The following is an 18,911-nucleotide window of genomic DNA, read 5'->3' as shown; positions in this document are numbered from 1 at the left end:
TTGCTTATACAGAGATGTCCACGGGGACAGGTCAGGCATCATCCTGGGGTGATCTGGGGTCAGAGAAGAGGTACAGCCCCCTCTTACACATTGTCACCTGAACAAAATACTCATCCTGCAGAGGTCAGGGCCACCTTCACAGAGCTCACTGTGGCCCTGTGAGTGGCTGACGTCTCTGAGGAAGGAGCCCACTCTCAGTCGGTCACCTCCTCTGTTTCTCCACAGAGCCAGTGGGAAAGCCCTCCATCCGAGCCAGCAATGCCACAGTCACAGAGCATAAGGACACCGTGGTCCTGACCTGCCTCACAAATGACACAGGGATATCCATCCGGTGGCTCTTCAAGAACCAGATTCTACCTCACAAGGACAGGATGAAGCTGTCCCGGGACAACAGCGTCCTCACCATCGACCCCGTCAGGAGGGAGGACGCTGGGGGTTATCAGTGTGAGGTCTTCAACCCCGTCAGTTCCAGCAAAAGTGACCCCTTCAGGTTGGATGTGTATTATGGGTAACCCTCCTCCTCTCCTCTATGCTATTAAGTTCTGAATAATTTTTTCTTAAAAAAAACACCCTATATTTTTATTGATTTCAAAGAGGAAGGGAGAGGGAGAGAGAGATAGAAACATCAAGGATGAGAGAGAATCACTGATTGGCTGCCTCCTGCACACCCCACACTGGGGATTGAGCCCCCAACTTGGGCATGTGCCCTGACTGGGGATGGAACTGTGACCTCCTGGTTCATAGGTTGACACTTAACCACTGAGCCACACCTGCCAGTCTGCATAAATTTTTTTCTTATCTGAAAATGATAGCTATGATGCACTTTCTAAATAGGTTTCTTGTGAATAGTCAGTGACAAAGGTGGAAAGTCCTTAGAAGACTTGCATTGAGTCAATAAATGCTTAAAAATGTGAACTGACATTGTCAGTATTGTTTACTCAAGATCACATTCCACACCAGAACTCATCTCTGGTTTGTCTCAGTTGCACCATCTCCACAGTGGAGGCAACACCGAGTTCCTCAGAGGATGGGCAGTGGTCATGAAATGACCAGTGGGAGCACGTGATTAGCTCGCAGGAATCTGAGCTCTGTGCCTCCTCCAGGGGGTCTGTGTAGATGGCGCCTAGACTCTGACATGGACAATGGAAATAGACAGGAGGTAAGATCGAAATGAAATGCACTCAACACAAATCAATTTGTCCACATAGTCCTTCTCAGAGGTGGGAGGAAAGAGGATCAGAGAGCCCAGGTCTCACGCTGAGACAAGGTGAAGCCTGGAGTGAAGGAACAGTCTCCAGGCAGGTTCCACTCTCATCTACAGACCCCACCACACGTCAGCCTACCTGAGAGGTGCCTCCTAAATGGCAATGTGTGAATCAGGGACATGATTCTGCTGTAGAGACAGGGACTCCCTGTGCTGAGACTCAATGATAGAGGAACCCATGCAGGACAAGATCTCTCTCCAAATGAGGTTTCACCATTGCCACAGAAGATGCACCCCGGCACACCTGCTCATAGGGGATAGCAGCCCAGGTGGATTCATGCTAGAGGTAAACCCCAAAGTCATGGGCCATCTCACACTCTCCATGCCTGTTCCAGCTCCTGCAGGCTTTGCCCTCCTGGGCAGCAACCCCAATCTTCAGTCTTCAGGGAATAGCTTTCACCTCACTAGGCAACAGGGATCCTGGACACCCAGCCATCCCTGCAGAGGTTGGCCACGTGAGCACCTGTTCTTACCTTTCCCCTGAACCTCTCAGGGCCCAGGAGGCGCTCCTGTTGGGATCTCCCTTTATTCAGGGGCCCAGGGAACTGCATATCCCTGAACCTTACTTGAAAGGAAGCTGCCCCTACACTCTTCCTGACTCCATGTGGATAGCTGCACACAGGTGGGCACAAATTGCACAACTTCAGGGGGCGCCCTAAGCTAGAATACAACATCCAGTGCCCAAGGGACTCACCAGTGGTACTGACCTCTCTCCTCCACAGGCCTCAGCTCCTCTCACAACTCAGCCATCCTAGTGAACTCCATCCCCTCTTTTCACCCTGTCTGCAGGGTATAACTGGCCCACCTCAGCGCTGCCAGTCTGAGCACAGGGTGGGTCCCTGTCCACTGTGAAAAGCAGAGGGGCCTCATCCAGAAAAGGGGCAGGGCTGAGCTCCCCAGGAGAGGGGCACCCAATGTTCCCATCCAGGCAGGTGACTGGTGACTGAGCTCTCACTCAGTCCCTCAGGCCTCCCTAGAGAGGACCAGCAATCCAACCTCATCTCTGAGGAGGGCTCTTGGGGAGGCAGCAGGAGGTTGGGAGGTTCTGATGCAGGGAGGTGGCTATGGAAGGTGCTCAGTGGGATGGAGAGAAGCCAGGGACAGTGCAGGACCTGGTGTGAGGGATGGACAGGAGCAAAGAGAGGGGCGAGGGAGGTCAGAGAAAGCTGCCTCCTCATCTCGAAGGTGATAGGGACAGTGAGCTCTGAGGGAAGTGGCTGCATGAGGTCTATCTGGGGCCCTGCCAGGTCTCCCCTCCCAGAGTATGTCTTGGGGACACTGCCCATGGGAGGTGACTTTGCCCCAGCCTGGCCCTTCATGCTGACTGGTCCCTGCCTGACCTGTTCAGGTCACTCTCTATGTCCCTCTCCAGCCGTGGCATGGCCGGGCCCCTCTATGACTTAAGTTTGGAGGAGCTGAGTCACTGGGGCACGTATCTGACACATTCATCAGAAAGTGTCCTTCACCAAAAAACCCCCAAACAGCCCGATTTAAAAATGGGCAAAGGACCTGAATAGATACTACTCCAGAGAGGACATACAGATGGCCAATCAATATAGGAAAAGATGCTCAACGTTACTAATCATCAGAGAGATGCAAATTAAAACCACAGTAAGATATTTCTTCACACCTGTCCGAATGACTATCATCAATAAGCCAACAACCAACAAGTGGAGAAAAGGGAAACCTGTGCACTGTTGGTGAGAATACAGATTGGCGCAGCCACCGTGGAAAGCAGTATACAGGTCCCTCAAAAGTTAAAACTGGAACTGCTGTTTAGCCCACTAATTCCACTTCTGGGAATGTATCTGAAGAAACCCAAAACACTAATTTGAAAGAATTTATGCAACTCTATGTTTGTTGCAACATTATGGACAATAGCCAAGATTTGGAAGCAGTCCAAGTGCCCATCAATAGATGAATGGATAAAAAAGCTGTGGTACAGCCCAGCTGGTGTGGCTTAGTGGTTGCATGTCGATTCTGGGTCAGAGCATATGCCCAGGTTGTGGGCTCAATACCCAGTGTGGGGCGTGCAGGAGGCAGCAGAAGCCAATCAATGATTCTCTCCCATCATTGATGTTTCTATTTCTCTCCTTTCTCTCCGAAATCAATAAAAAAAACTCCATATATATTTAAAAAGCTGTGGTACATTTACAATGGAATACTACTTAGCCATTAAAAATGAAATTGTACTCTTTACAATAGCATGGATGGACCTGGAGATTATATGTTAAGTGAAATAAGCCACCAGAGAAAGACAAATACCATATGATTCCACTTATATATGGAATCTAATGAACAAAAAACCCTCCGAACAAAATAGAAACAGACTCATAGATACAGAGGAGGGGGGTTTGGGGGCTGGGTGAAAAAGGTGCAGGGATTAAGCAAAACAACAACAACAAAAAACCACCCCCAAAACGAACATTTACAGACAACAGTATGATGATTATTACCAAAGGGAAAGATGAGTAGGGGAAGGTAGAAGAGGGTAAAGGGGGATAAATGGTGATGGAAAGAAACTTGACTTTGGCTGGTGAATGCACAATAAATACACAGATAATATATTACAGAAATGTACAGTTGAAACCTATGTAATTTTATTAACCGATGTCACCCCATAAGTTCAATAAAAAAAAGAATGTGTCCCTTGTCCTCAGGACTGGTACAGGGGTACAGAGGGACAGCTCTCCCATGTTTTACAGGAGGTGTGGATCCTGGGTGGGATGACTGTTGTCCCTAGTCCATCTGCAGAGGGTCCGTCTCCATCCTCGTCGCCCAGTAGGCACACTTCTTGCGGCAGATTGGGAGAAAACATGGCTAGAACTGACTCAGACCTCTCCTCCTGCAGCCCATCAGCCAGAGCGAGCCTGCAGCTCACCTGGGGACAAATGGGGGAGCGGGGAGCACGCTCCTCTCTACTGGGAGGAACTGCAAGGTCTCAAAGAAGTTGTGCTGCTGTGTGAATCTACTGTGGGGAGGGCAGGGACAGGTAAGAGCAGTGATCCAATCCTTTAGGGCCATGGACTCACTGTCATTTCCCCCAGTGCCCACTCACGGGGAGAGGACACCAGGGTCTTCAGTGCCCAGCTTACACTGTTCATCTTTCTGCTTAATGCTTTGGGTTCCCGGGGTTGGTTCCGTGTCACCAGTCCATGCTGACACATCCTGTAATGTGAGGTTCTTCCCTGGAGACCCTGTTGTCTGTCCCAGGAGCGTCGCTCTGAGCAAATCTAAGGAGTAGTTGAGGGCTGGGTTTGTGGCTTTAAAACACTTGCATTCATTGGTCTCGGGTGATGGAAAGATCCACAGAAGCTGAAGCAGGAGCGTGAGCGCCCTCTAGTGGAGTGTCCCTGCTAGAAGAGGAGAGAAAGGGGCGGGATTGTTGAGAGGTTAGGACTGACCTTGGAGAAAAAGCACATGCAGGTTCAGAAGCTCTGGAACTGAAGGTGCAAGAGGAGGGGACTGGAGGTGGACAGGGTCAGGAGAGGTGAGAACAGCAGGGAGAGGGGACGCCTGCTCGGACCGCTGTGGGCAGGGCAGGAGCAGAGCTCTCCATCTCCTCAACAGTGATATTTGGGGCCAGTAGTTCTTGTTGGGTCTGTCGTGTGAACTGTAGGATCATTAGCACCATCCCAGACCTCTACCCACTAGAGCCCAGTAGAAGTCGTGTGAAGAGCATTTCCTCTGACATCTCCCTATGTCCTGGGGAGATGGGAGAGGAGGTGGTATAGTCTCCCCTGGTTGAGAACCACTGACCTACATTGATCTCTAATATCAAGTAACCAAATGGCACCCTGTATCTCTTGGTGTGTGAAGAAGAGAAGAAACAAACATCTTTACTAGCTAAGAAAAATTAACTGTAATCAACCAAAAGTTGATTTATCAGTTGGAGGCATATTTAGAGGTGATTACAGCTCACCAACTGGAGGCCTGGGAATATTCAAAGGGTGCAACCACACATTAGACTGACACCACTGGGTTGTACTGCAGAGTCAGGTGAGGGAAATTCTGTAGACACTGGGAAGAGGAAATACATGATAACAAATCTATATGCCATGCCATTTGATAGTTTATTCTGATGTTCTTACCATCCCAAGCATTAGTAATAACTGCAATTATGTCTATCATTAAGAAGAAAGATCTTATTATGAAGAAAGTTATATCATACAAGATTCTCTATATTTTCAGAATCTCACACGGTGGCATAATTCATTACATATGACTTTATGCCCCTGAAATGTACAGTGCCCAGTTTCATTTCCAGCATCTCTCAGCTGGCAAAACCTTGTCTCCCGTCCCTGGGCCCCTCTCTGAACCACAGGGCCTGTGATCCTGCCTGCATAAGGGGACAGGGAGGCTTTACAGCAGGGATCCTCAAACTTTTTAAACAGGGGGCCAGTTCACTGTCCCTCAGACCATTGGAGGGCCGGACTATAGTTTAAAAAAAACAACTATGAACAAATTCTTATGCGCACTGCGGACCCGGGACGAGTTGGCTGCTAAGCAGGACAGGCAGTGGCACCCGGTGGGCTGGATAAATGTCCTCGGCGGGCCGCATGTGGCCCGCGGGCCGTAGTTTGAGGATGTCTGCTTTACAGTGTCCTCACCATTCCTCCCCCTCCTCTCAGACTCCGGGCGCAATTGGTTGTCTAATCTTGGTCGTGATGCTTAAATTACCAACCTGGATTTCTGTACTTCCTCCTCCTATTTGTCAGTGGTGTCCCGTTGATCTCCCAGTTTCTAGGGTCTCAGAGAGAGTGGGCCATGCTCCGTGTTGGTGAGAGCATGAATACAAGTGCACCAGGTGTACTGACATCCTGCTGCTACACATTGCTGCTCACAGGCCTTAACTACCAGTTTTTGAGGACAGACTTTTTTTCATGTGTTCCGGACACTGTGCTAAGTTCTTTCTACACATTTCCTTATTTAGTTTTTGCAACCACCCTGTGAATTAGATGTTATTACTACTTCCATTTTTAGGATAGAGGCTAATTTGGCAAAGGGCCCACAGCAAGTGAGGGGGACAGTGGAGACTCAAAGCTAGCTGTGTTCTAGCCCGAGTCCATGAAACCCACAGTTCTCCAAGTTACTAACCTACAGTATGTCTGTTTTTCTTGAGTAGAACCTAAGTTCCCGGAGGGCAGTGACTGAGTGTTTGGGTTTGGAACCTGAGCTTATGGTAACTGGTTATGGGACATGAGCTCCAGCCTGGTGGGCATTTAGAATGTGAGCCTCCAAGAGAAATGAGGACGTTTCTGGTTATGGGAGCAGCAGGAGCGAAGGCCTAGAGTTGGCAATGGGTGTGGTCCTTGGGGTGGGAGACAAGTGGGCAGAGTAGAACCACACTGGAGTGGAGCAGTGGGTGCTGGCTGAGGCTGGTGGATGACAGGCTTGAATATCTGGGGGAACCCTGGGGGTGCTGTGTACACCCAGGGCAGGACATGGGAGTTTTAGGTGGCAGCCACTGGGGACAGGGACATTGGCGGCAGTCGAGGTGAGGCAATAAGAAGAGAAACTAGTGGACAACAAAATAGTCACAGGGATGTGAAGTACAGCATAGGGGAGAGAGTCAATAACATCGTGATAACTATGTATCGTGAAGGTGGGTCCTAGACTTATTGGGATCACTCTGTAAGTAATATCAACGTCTAGCCACTGTGCTGTACACCTGAAACTAATATAACACTGAATGTCCAATGTAATTGAAAATAATTTTTTTAAAGCTTCAGTTTAGTGAATAAAAGGGAAACCAATCTTAGCTCGGCACCTGTTTACTTCCAAGTGTCACACTGGGTCCTCTTTGCACAGGGCTCCTCTCAGTTAGAGAGCCGGAGGGACATGCTAGTTTAACAGGACCAGGAAGCTTTTGTCTGATGTCACAGAGGCTGAAGCATTGGTGACAGAATCTGGGTACATCTGCCTGACCTCTAAGTATATGTTCTCAGAACTACAATGCATTGCCTTTGCTGGTGAAGTTAGAGGCCATGGAGACGGTGATGTGGTAAAAAAGGAAAATGGCTTTTCTTCCTTTTCTTCTTTTCTTCTTTCTTTCTTTCTTTCTTTCTTTCTTTCTTTCTTTCTTTCTTTCTTTCTCTCTCTCTCTCTCTCTCTCTCTCTCTCTCTCTCTCTCTCTCTCTTTCTTTCTTTCTTTCTTTCTTTCTTTCTTTCTTAAAAAGCCCATTACAAAAAAATTTGCATTACTCATATGCCAAGGGCTCAACTGGCAGTAACAGGTTGAGACAGCCCTAGTTTGGAAACATCATTGAATGTAATAAAAGCAGTGCACCCAGGTCAACAAGGGAAAAGCTCAAGGGTAAGCAGTCCTTCCTCTATGTAAGGGGGGCAGGGTGACGCATTACTCATTGCTGGGGCTATAAATGCAGGACCTCTAGGCCTGCAGTCATTACCCTGAGAAGACCCCAGCCTGGCACTGTCCAGGCTGACCCCAGGATTAAATCACGTTTCTTATAAAAGACAATGTCATGGAATTGGTGGTGGAGGGCATGACTGGGAAAGATAAGCATGTATCTCCCAGAACAGGACATGAAATCTCTGGAGAACCACTGGCTGTCCATGTGGTGTCTCAAACGATGTGCAAGTTTCTGTTGAAGACGACCCTTATTTTCATCCTGGGTGGTCCTGCTCCAGTTGTACACAATGTGATTGTGGAGAAATCTTTCATAAATATCCAGGATGGTTTCCAAAAGAAGAAGTTTCCTAAACCGGCCGTTGTGATTGTGGTTTAATTACCCCCATAGTATACGCGCTTTGACACCAAAGGAAAGGCAACAAAAGTAAAAATAAACAAGTGAAGCTACAGCAAATGAAAAGGCTCTTGTACAGCAAAGGAAACTGTAAAATATATATACACATGGAGCCATTTTTAATGGGGCCAGAGCTGCCATCCCAGGTAAACGGCCTTGCACATCGTATGCCTCAAACATTTTGGGGGATGCTAAAACAGGGTAAAGTAACCTTTGAGCTGGGCCAAAAATGACATTGTGACCACAAAACCCTGTTTATGAAGATGACAAGAAAGCGGATATTATGGCTCCTGGACAGGTGACTGCCAGACTGACAAAAACATTCTTAGAATGAGCATCACTATGCTCGCTCATCGGCACCAATGAAACTCGGAACCAAACTGAAACGCGTGGTTTCTTCTGAGCAGGATGCAAAGGTGATTTCTTTCCCGGGTTCTTGTCCAGGTGGATTTGAAGAATGAAGCCATGGACAAAAGATGGTATATGGAAAGGTGGAAATTTATTGGAAACAACTACAGACTTCCACGTGGGGAGGGGGTCCCAAAAGGGGTAGTCCACCAAGCTCCTTTTTCCTAAGGTTAATAAAGGCTGCAGTTCTTTGTGTCCTGATATTCCCTTCTGATTGGTCACTATAGCAGCTTCAGAGCTCAACCCCCACGTGAGCCGCCCCCCCTTGTTTTCTCCCCTGTCAGTGGTAGAATTCTCTATCCCCTGTGAAAATCGGTTCCCTCTTTCTCCCTTTTGTTTCTCTACCCCCTGAGGCTTTCCCCTTGTCTTCTGTGAATGGGTGTCTTCCTCTCCCGTTAGTCTGTGGAGCCTTTTGTTCTTGGTGACTGTATGCCTTTTGCCAGCTCCAAGTCCCCAACCAACTATACTATACCTCCCTTCCCCATGGACCCCCTAATTCTTAAAACTCCCTAAACCTGTCTCTTTTACCCCTAAAAACTCCTTTCACCGATAGAAATGCCTTCCCTCTGTTGATATTAGTGTTCCCCTTGCCTTTCTTATAAATAAACACTAGTTGAACTCTCCCTGAATCAGTGCTTTTTGAACAGCTATTCTTGTGCTTGATTTCAAATAAATGCTTGTTGCCTTTCACTTTGGCCTTTATTTTAGTTTAACACTACAGGCCCAGGGCACGAAATTCGTGCACTCTGGAGGTGTCCCTCAGCTCGACCTGTGCCCTCTCACAATCCGGGAGCCTTGGGGGATGTCTGACTGCTGGCAGTCAGACATCCTTAGCGCTGCTGTGGAGGCCGGAGAGGCTCCTGCCACCACCGCTGCGCTCGCAAGCTGTGAGCCGGCTCAAGGCTTCTGGCTGAGTGGCGCTCCCACTGTGGGAGTGCACTGACCACCACGGGGCAGCTCCATTGTTGAGCATCTGCCCCCTGGTGGTCAGTGCGCGTCATTGTTGTAGTGTAACCCCCATCTTACAAAGGACGCCTCAAAAAGTCAAATCATGGAGTTATTTATTAAAAGCCGGCTGCATACGAGGGAGCAAAAGTGCTCCAGACCTCGCAGCCCCAAACAGCTTGCCACTTCTGGCTTATATGCAGAATATCACAAAAGTATCGATTACTTCTTTGGGTATGGAATGAGGAACCTGTTTCGCGAAAAGCATTCTTTACAGAAGCAAAAATTGAGCAAGTTAGTTATCTAAAGTATTTATGAATCACTGAAGCAACAGAAACACATTATCTGGGACCACCGGGGCAATTTAGAATAATTGTGCTGTCCAGATTCCGGGACCACTGAGTCAACCGAAACTCCGTTATCTGTAGCTACTGAGACAATTTAGGATAATTGTGCTGTTCTGATTCCCAGAAGAATGTGCTTCAGTAACCAGTGAGATCACAATCCATGGGATATGCAAACCATCATCAATGGAGTATTGGCATAGCATACATAAGTTCAGAAAATCAAAATAACTTCCTATTGTTTTAGCAAACAAATAAGTAGAGAACCCAAACAGCAGTTTCTACCTGAGTTGCTTGCTACCATACTTCATCATAGAGACCGGTTGTTCCGCTGTTTTGTTGATTTGCATATTAGCCTTTTATTATATAAGATATCTGGCTCAGGAATCAGGATCTAAAGTGGCCTCACTGTCCTGGGCCAGCATGCCCTGGAATGGGGTATGGTACCTGTGGAGCCTCTTCTGTGCTCACCGCTTCCATGGGCTGCTGTCGCCCTGACTGTGCATCCCTCCTAGGGCAGGGTCTCCCTGCTTTCCTGGTTGAGGTCAAATGTCTTTATTTGAGGCTGGGAGGGGTTTCCCTCGGGGGGATGATGGTCCAGGTGGTGGCATCCACAGAAGCTTGTACCACAGGAAAAAGAACCTTTTCTATCTCGGGAGGGATTGGTCACAGCTCTCGCACTTTTACCAAGTGCCCTGTAGCAGCTCGCAAGGATTTTCCTGATGGGTGAGTATTTGGTTGTGTTGTTTTGTTTCCATTTCTTGTCTGTGTCTGTTATGTTGTTTGTCCTAAGAAAGAGATTTCATAAGAAGAGGAATCCAAACCTCTCCTGACAATGGAATACATTTGTTGGTTGATAAGCAGAAGCTTCTAAAAGACAAAGTATTTTCTCTAAAAGAACCTTTAGCCATCTGAGCAGGTGCTTAAAAATGTCTTGCTGTTTGTCCTGCCTGAAAGCTGACAAGATATTTCAAAAAATTTAATAAGTTTAGGATCAGAAGTTTGGCAAAAGTAAAAGTCTAATAAGATTTTTAACAGCCTTCTCAGCAATTTGTAAGGCCTTCCTCCAGATAACAGGGATGTAAACACAGCCCATATTCCCTGAGGCTAAACCACCGAAGAGGAAAATGGGGAAAAGGGCTTTTTTAAATGATTGACTAAAAGCTTCCCTTACCCATCCTTCCCTCCTCCATCTCCTTACAAAGTGTTTACCTCGGGCAAATACAAATCTTGAAAGTCTTGTCTAAAAAGTAATAAAAGGCTTAGGCATCTGAATGAATAAGTTCAACTTATTCCAACTCGTATAAATGAATGTTTTTGCGTTGTTGTACCTGTCTTATGGGTAAAACATTTATTTATTTATTTGTTATTTATGTTTTAAAATAAACTAGAGGCCAGGTACATGAAATTCGTGCACAGTTGGGGTCCCTAGGCCTGGCCAGTGATCAGGGCCGATCAGGTTTCCTGCCTCTCTGCGCTGCCACTGTGCAGTTCCTCGCCTCCCTGCCTCCCCCTCTCCTCCCTCCCTCACCACTGATTGGGGCCTGCTGGCCAGGGGGAAGGGGCATGGGAGGTTTCAATCCCCAGTTTGGAACGTGCAGGAGGCAGCTGATCAATGATTCTCTAACATCATTGATGTTTCTATATGTGTTTCCCTCTCCGAAATCAATCACATATATATTTTTAAAATGCAAGGTTTTTAGAGGAAGAAAGGTAGGGCAAGGGAGCTATTGAAAAAAAAGGATGGGGGGCACTTGAGATCTTGCTCACATTTCAAATAGGATTATGTAAGGTGGTCCTCAGGGGGTGACAGGTGAGAAGTGGCAGTGGGTGGAGCAGGGCACTGTGGAACAGGCTGTAATGACTGGGAAAGTCTGTGACAGTGACACTGAGAGTGTGTTGGGGCCATCGCTGGGATCATTCATCCCCAAGAGGTTTTGATTCCAGATGGAAAGAGAAACACAGAAATCAGTGAGCCTTTCTTAGCCTAGAAGGTGACTCGGGGGGCCAGAGCAGGCTGCCCTGCTTCCCTACAAATGTAAACACTCAGTGTCAGTGGACATGTCAGTCACATGGCCAAATCAATGCCCAGCCAGCCCTGGTGGCTGTGTCCTGCCACTCTCTGGCTGTGCTATGGTGCTATTGTCCGGGGAGGCCAAAGCCATGCCCCCAGCACACATAGTATACAAAGGGGCGGGCAGGAAGCTGGAAGCCAGAGCTGACTCAGCGTGGCCCGGCAGTGCTGCATCCACCATGGAGTGGGATGGGGAGTAGCTGTCAGTGTGACCAGCTTTGGAGCCAGAGGGGCTGCGCTTCCTATACATCACCGGTGAGTTGCTGTGATCCATGGGACTGAGGGGCAGTGGGGTGGGGCGGGGGGAGGGGGAACGCCGCCATGGTTGGTGCGTGGTCGTCCATGGCATGCCAGTCGGGCTGGGCAGGGCCTGGGGAGGCCTTCCCCTCCTGGAGCCACTCTTCCCAGGGCAGCAGCGTCTCGCTGCTTTTTCCCCCCAATTTATTTATTTATTTTTATTGGAAAGCAAGTTCTGGGCTTGCAGTTCCTGGGATCCCTGGGTCATAGCATGTACTCCAGGCCTCACTGCGCCCCCTCCCCCTCCTCCTTCATTAAGTGTCTTCCCCGCTGGTAGTCAGTGCGTGTCATAACGACCGGTCGTTCTGGTCATTCTGGTAGTTCCATCATAATGGTCACTTAGGCTTTTATATATATAGATAGATTATTATGGTTTGTTCAATGAGATTATTTCTACATCAAATTATAGTTCAAAAGCAGTTATATGTGTGTGATCTGAAGAGAATGATGTACAATCGATAAGACTCCTTAAATCTTTCTTCCATGGACTTCCCCATCTTGCTGTTTAGCAATAAAAGGCATTTTTAGCTTCATATAAACACATTCTTTACAACTGCCTGAACGAAAAATTAGTATGTCAATAGCATGGGCATTTAGTAACTAAGACACAGGCCAATAAGTTCAATTGTGCAGTTGTGAAAGGTAACGTGAAAGAGGTTTGGAAACCTTAAAACTGGGTAATCTGCCGTGTTTCCAACATGTCTTCAACTGCCTTTAGGGAGCATGTGGTTTCCTTCTTCCTTCAACCTGCAAACCAATGAGCTCTGTTTGACTAGCTGCCCAACTACCATATTGTTCTTCTCTGCGTTTGCACTTGTTTGCACTTGCTTTTGGGTCAGAAGAAATATGACTTGCTCAGATGTCAAGTCCAAACAAGGCTCTCATATTGCTGCTGCTCAGTGTCAAAGCCTGTGCAAAACACTTTCTTGAAAGGTCAAGGTATTCAAGTCCTCCTCAGAGTACTGCTGACAGTGTATGTGGTTGTATGGATTAGTCAGCATAAGCCCCTCCGAGGAAAAGGCTGCTTTAGCGTGGTCCTTTTCATTGATATGAAGCCCTGCACGTGCAGGCCAGGCTTCTTGGACTCCAACAAAGTGTTCCAGACACTCATTCAGTTCCCGAGTGGCCTCCACACTTGCCCCTGGGTTTTTAGAGTGGCAGTCTTATGCTTTCCAGGTGCAGTGTTAGTTGGAACTTCATGTAAGATTCGATCATACAGCTGTACAGCATCATCGTATCTTTCCATGGCTTCAAATCTCATGCCAGTTAGTGGTTGACTCTGTGACTGCCACAGAACCGTCTTCCCAACTCCTTAGCAAAGCCAAGCCAAGTCATCCTGCCCGTTGTCAAGGCTGCACTCATCACTTGTTCATATAGATCCAAATATCATCTCCAAGCTTAATAGCATCTCCATTAATTAATTCCTGTCCAACTTGCACAATTTCTCACTATTTCTTTTCTCCATTTTCTCTCTCATTTCTTTCTAAGTGACATCATAAAGCTCTCAGATCTTTGCCATCTTCTCAGAATGTTAATTTTTTTAAAATGGAACTATTTTTAGAGTAGGTTGCTGGTTGTGTTGTCAGTATATATGTCTACATATCCAAGTCTGTAGGGAATAATTAGAATTGGTTTGTTTTAAAAAAAACACCTCTGCTTAATTGGTTTACAGAAATGAAGAAATAGAAAAAAACCTAACCCAGTTTCCAGTGCATAACCTAGCAACATTTCGCATGGATAAGATGATGCTAATTTTTGCCAGAAGAATTAATAACCTTTCTAAAGGAGGAGTCAATGACATACATAAAACGGATGTATACTTACATCATTGAAGATATTCTTATCTTTCTAATGAGAATGATTGTAGCTGCTAAGGAAAAAAGACTTCATTGTTAACACTGTAAAAAAATCACATATTTATTTTAGATGAAGGAGCTTCATGAACCAACGTGTAGAAATATCGCTTAAGGAAATTAAATATGTATAATCAATTATTCATACTTGCCTTCCTCCATACTACTTAACTGAAATATCAGTAATTCAAAAATTACTTCCACAACAATCTGTTACATACCATCCAATATGACAGATGAAGGAAGATATAAAAGCATAAAAAATTAAATAAATTTCTTTAAACCCAATACAGTCTATGGCCTGTTTCTGTGGTGAGGTCTGTGCCCTGGGCCCTGGAGGGCAGCTGGGCTGGATGGAGAAAGCACACTGGATGCAGACAGGGTGGATAGGGCATCTCTTTGGGGGAGAACAGCTGCTAGCCCAGGCACTTGAGCCAGGATCCAGGATTAGAGAAGTGGTAAGGGTCAGGGAGGGCAGGGCCAGAGGCCACAGTGGTGGACTTGAGTCCTGAGTGGCCTTACTGACAACCTGCCTCATAGGAGAACCTCCAGGGAGGCTGAGTCCACACTGTGGGTGGTTTGAAGAGACAATCTCTGACTGAGGGAGGGACATGGAAAGGGACCAGAGTAGAAATGAAACCCTAGGGGTACAGTGAAGGAATGCACAGGGTGCAGAGAAACCTTCTAAAGGCTTCCAGATGGCATCTTTTTGGTCACTGGTGCCAGGAAGCTTGGACTCTCCCGTTCTTAAGGTATTGTCAGCACCTCCTCCAGAGGCTGGAAGAGACATAAGCTACATGCTCCCGGTGGGGAAAAGTCTTGAAAAGTGGACTAATCTGTGCATGTTCCTTTGAATACACAACTGTCCAAGCATCCAACCAGCCCTTTTGGGAAAACAAGGCAGCAACGGGCATGCTCAGAGGACAAGTGAAGAGCACATTACACTGTGGAGGTCCTTTATGTCAGATGAACTGTATGTGAGCAAGTAGCTCTGACACTAGAAGAGGACCCTGCCTCAAGTCTACCGCAGCCATCTAAGGTCCTGGTCCCCAACCTGAGTCACTCCTGTGGGCTCTGCAAGTTCCAAAAACACTCTGCTTCTCTATCCCCTTCCATCAAGCACCCCAACACCCACTGCCAGGTTGCTCCTCAGTCTTCGTTCAGTGCCTCCTTCCTGTGCATTTATTCCCAGTTGTGGTCTTGGGATCAAGGCGACATTTTGCATTTCTATGGCGCTTCCTGATGAAGTGGAAATTGCAGGACCTAGACCAGCCTTAGGGAAAGAACAGCACCAGTCTCACCCTAGTCAGAGCCCTGAAAACCTTGGCCCTCAATCTGGAAATTGGGATAGATCCCTGGACTCTAACCTCTGAGCTACCCCCAACTCCCAATCTGCCCACCTTTCCCACCCTCCACCCAGGTTGGAGTTTCTGGAATTTTGTAACCCTCCTCAGATCTGACACAGGGCACCCTGACTTTCATCCTCCTTACAATCTCCTCCTGACTTTTCTCCTTCAGCCTGCCTGAACATTCCTCAAACCCTCCCACTCTGCCTGTTCTCTGGACTCCCAGTCCCCCAGTGGCTTCTAGTCTCCCTCTCATACCTCTCCCAGGTCCCATCCCCCCTTTCCCTAAGGCCACCAAGTCCTAAACCTCAGGCTCCTGAGCCTCTAGTCACAAGTGCCCCCTCATTTCTGGCTCCTGTATTAGGGTTCCATTCTTCCCCACACCACGTCTGCCACTCCCACCCCCAACCCATGTTCTGTTTACTTCCTTTTTTCTTTAAGTGCTTTGCTGTCTTTTCCCCCCATCTAAGCAAGTGCACACCCCACCATGGACTCCCCAAATCAACTGTTTGTTCCCAGGATCAAAGACACTCATCAGAGTCTTCAAGAATCTTATTGTTTCTTCCCAAAAGCCATCCTGCCTCTCAAGAACACAGGCTGGTCTGGAATGGCTTCCTCTTCCTCCCCAACCCTGTCCTCCAGCTCCAGTGACTCTGTCCTCTTAGGGTGGCACCTCACCCCCACCCCCACCCCATCCCCAATTTGGAGTCCTCAGTCTCTCCTGAACACTTGCTCTCCTCCCTGGGACTCCCAATACTCTGCAGGACTAACGCCTCAGCCTTTGTTCTGCAGACACCCATGGCCTGAGGCAGCAAAGTCTCAGGGAAGAGTAAGCCAGCAAAGATTTTACATGCAGAGCCTATGTGTTTGGTGGCTGTGGAAAGAGTAGGGGTTTGCTAAAAACTGCTGGGAGAGCCAGGGAGCTGCTCTATTAGCTCCCCTGGCTCTGGGTCCAGCAGCTCAAGGGGGAGGAATTACTGCTGCTCTTTAGCATCAGAACTTACTATGATGTCTCTGACCTAAAATCTTCAGGAAGCCAGGGTGTCCTGGCCCGAAGCACTCTGGAGAAAGAGGGTAGTGTGGAGCCCATCACAGTGGTGGGGCCTCCCTTGGGATTTTAGGACCCCCTGTGGACCCTGAAATACTTTCATTCTCAGGACTCAGGGACTCAGCGAGGCCTGCTCCTAATGGTATCCACTGCCTCACAAAGCACTTTAGTCCTAAGTCTACATAGTCCCTAAACACGGCCCACTGGTCGGATCCAAGCCATGGCTCCCCCAAGGGGTCCAGGACACCCTAGAAATGAAGAGGATCCTGATCAGAGTGAGGCATCTTCAGAAAGAGTCAGGAGTGGACCAGGAACTCTTAAGAGAGAATGAGGCTGGGCACCAGAAGGATGAAAACCTTTCTTTTCTTTCCATTCTATCTGCTTGCAATTGCCAGGGAACCCTTGGAGTCCCTGAAGAGCTTTACTCTGGGGGAGGAGATGGCTATTCTAACATCTCCCCCACTTTGTACCTCTCCAGTTTTAGGGGAACATGAAGAGTTGGAAGAGGAATATGATGATGAGGAACCCAAGTTCCCCAATGATTATTCACAAATGCCCAGTGGAAAGAAACCTCCACCCTGGAGACAGCAGAGATAGCGGCACCATGTCCAGCTAAGGACGATACTTGGGAGGGTGGCTGCAGGGATCCCAGGTTGCCTGGTCGACATGGGCTGGGCTGGAAATGAAGTCAAGCAGATAAGCACAGAGGCTTGGGATTATAGGGAGCAGAACTGTGTCAGCTCTGACAAGCAGGCTTCTGGTGGCTGATCAAACTGCTGGATTTGGTGGGAGAGTATGCGGAAACTTGTGGCCATCTCATCTATGCATGCAGGCAGCTGAAAGTCAGTGGTTTGGACCTTTTTTGAGTCTGGGCAGGAGTCTGAGCAGGGTGATTGGGTGCCTGGGCCCCAGTAATGTTCCTATTTCTGAACCAGGGATTTTGCTATGGGGCAGGGCTATCACCCATTTTCTTAGGCTACTGGGTGCTTTGCTGCTCCTGGCCCGGGCCCTCTTGTTGGGCTGTCTGCAGTTGGTCTGGTAGTTTCTTGTGAGAAGGGTTGACCGGTTAGGCTGGAGGGGTAAAGCCACCTGGCTCTTCTCTTGGCTGGATCCTCCCACCTTGCAGCATTGTCTGATTGTGCTGAGAGATAGCAGGCCATGGGCAGCAGATGGTAAGAATGGTTCAATGGGATTGGCTGGAGTTGCCTTGGGTCAAACAGTGGACTAACAGATAAGAGAATGCACCTGTAGCTAGTGGTCGCTACTGCCAGCCTGAAGAGGAAGTGACTCAACTGTTGACCATGCCTGGGGTTCCTGAAGATGAGCTAAACCCTTTCTATGTGTCGGGGGTTGAAGCCACAGCATCAGATGTTGAAATGAAGAAGGTATATAGGCAATTGGCAGTGATGGTTCATCCTGACAAAAATCATCATGCCCGAGCTGAGGAGGCCTTCAATGTTTTGCGGGCAGCTTGGGACATTGTCAGCAATCCTGAAAGGCAGAAGGAATATGAGATGAAACGAATGGCAGAGAATGAGCTGAGCTGATCAGTGAATGAGTTTCTGTCCAAGCTGCAGGATGACCTCAAAGAGCTAATGAATACTATGATGTGCAGCTGCTGCCAGGGAAAGCATAGGAGGTTTGAAATGGATCAGGAACCTAAGAGTGTCAGATACTGTGCTGAGTGTAATAGACTGCGTCCTGCTGAAGAAGGAGACTTTGGGGCAGAATAAAGGATGTTGGGCCTCAGGACCACCTACTTTGCACTGATGGATGGAAAGTTGTATGACATCACAGAGTGGGCTCAATGTCAGCAAGTGGGAATCTCCCCAGATACTCATAGAGCCCCCTATCACATCTCATTTGGTTCTCAGATACCAGGTGCCCATGGCGACAGAGAGCCACTCGAGATGCCCCTCCTACTGACCTTCAGGATTTCTTGAGCCGGATCTTTCAAGTACCCCCAGAACACAGGTCCAACGGGAGCTTCTTTTTTTTTTTTTTTAATTTCTTTATTGATTGTGGTATTACATATGTGTCCTTATTCCCCCAAGCCCCCTATTCATGCCCTTATCGCCCTGTTGTCTATGTCCATTGATTAGGCTTATATGCATGCATATAAGTCCTTTGGTTGATCTCTCCCCCTTACCCCCACCCTCCCCTACCTTTTCTGAGGTGATTGATGTTTCTCTGCCTCTGGATCTGTTTTTGTTCATCAGTTTATGTTGTTCATTATATTCCATAAATGAGTGAGATCATGTGATATTTATCTTTCTCTGCCTGGCTTATTTCACTTAGGATAATGCTCTCCAGCTCCATCCATGGTTTAGCAAATGGTAAGAACACCTTTTTTTTTTACGGCAGCATAGTATTCCATTGTGTAGATATACCACAGTTTTTTAATCCACTCATCTGTTGATGGGCATTTAGGCTGTTTCCAAATCTTAGCTATGGTGAATTGTGCTGCTATGAACATAGGGGTGCATATATCCTTTCTGATTCGTGTTTCTAGTTTCTTGGGATATATTCCTAGAAGTGGGATCACTGGGTCAAATGGGAGTTCCA

The 18,911-nt window shown here is 47.7% G+C and overlaps 1 protein-coding gene and 2 pseudogenes across 6 annotated transcripts in view; 2 read left to right on the top strand and 1 right to left on the bottom strand.

The window, feature by feature from the left end:
- Positions 1-920, top strand: part of LOC308236154 (cell adhesion molecule CEACAM21-like) — a 50,445-nt gene extending 49,525 nt beyond the window's left edge. For 2 of the 4 annotated variants that reach the window (XM_080645521.1, XM_080645522.1), the window contains exon 3: positions 226-913. In XM_080645521.1, coding sequence (XP_080501647.1) covers positions 226-512 — 287 coding nt within the window. In that variant the 3' untranslated portion in view covers positions 513-913. Of the gene's footprint in view, positions 1-225 lie in introns of all 4 variants that reach the window. The other 2 variants (XM_080645523.1, XM_080645524.1) reach the window with 2 other exon arrangements.
- An 11,846-nt stretch (positions 921-12,766) lies between these two features.
- LOC308235940 (ER membrane protein complex subunit 2-like) lies at positions 12,767-13,564 on the bottom strand (annotated as a pseudogene). Its single transcript has one exon. The product of its transcript is annotated as an ER membrane protein complex subunit 2-like (transcript).
- A 2,221-nt stretch (positions 13,565-15,785) lies between these two features.
- Positions 15,786-18,444, top strand: LOC308235939 (dnaJ homolog subfamily C member 14-like; annotated as a pseudogene). Its single transcript has 2 exons — positions 15,786-15,805; positions 16,331-18,444. The product of its transcript is annotated as a dnaJ homolog subfamily C member 14-like (transcript).
- Positions 18,445-18,911: the final 467 nt, after the last annotated feature.

The sequence above is a fragment of the Plecotus auritus genome (genome assembly GCF_963455305.1).
Source record: "Plecotus auritus genome assembly, chromosome: 10".
NCBI classification, from domain to species: Eukaryota; Metazoa; Chordata; class Mammalia; order Chiroptera; family Vespertilionidae; genus Plecotus; species Plecotus auritus.
Note: the sequence above shows the minus strand (reverse complement) of the source record. Positions and strands in the feature narration are given on the sequence as shown.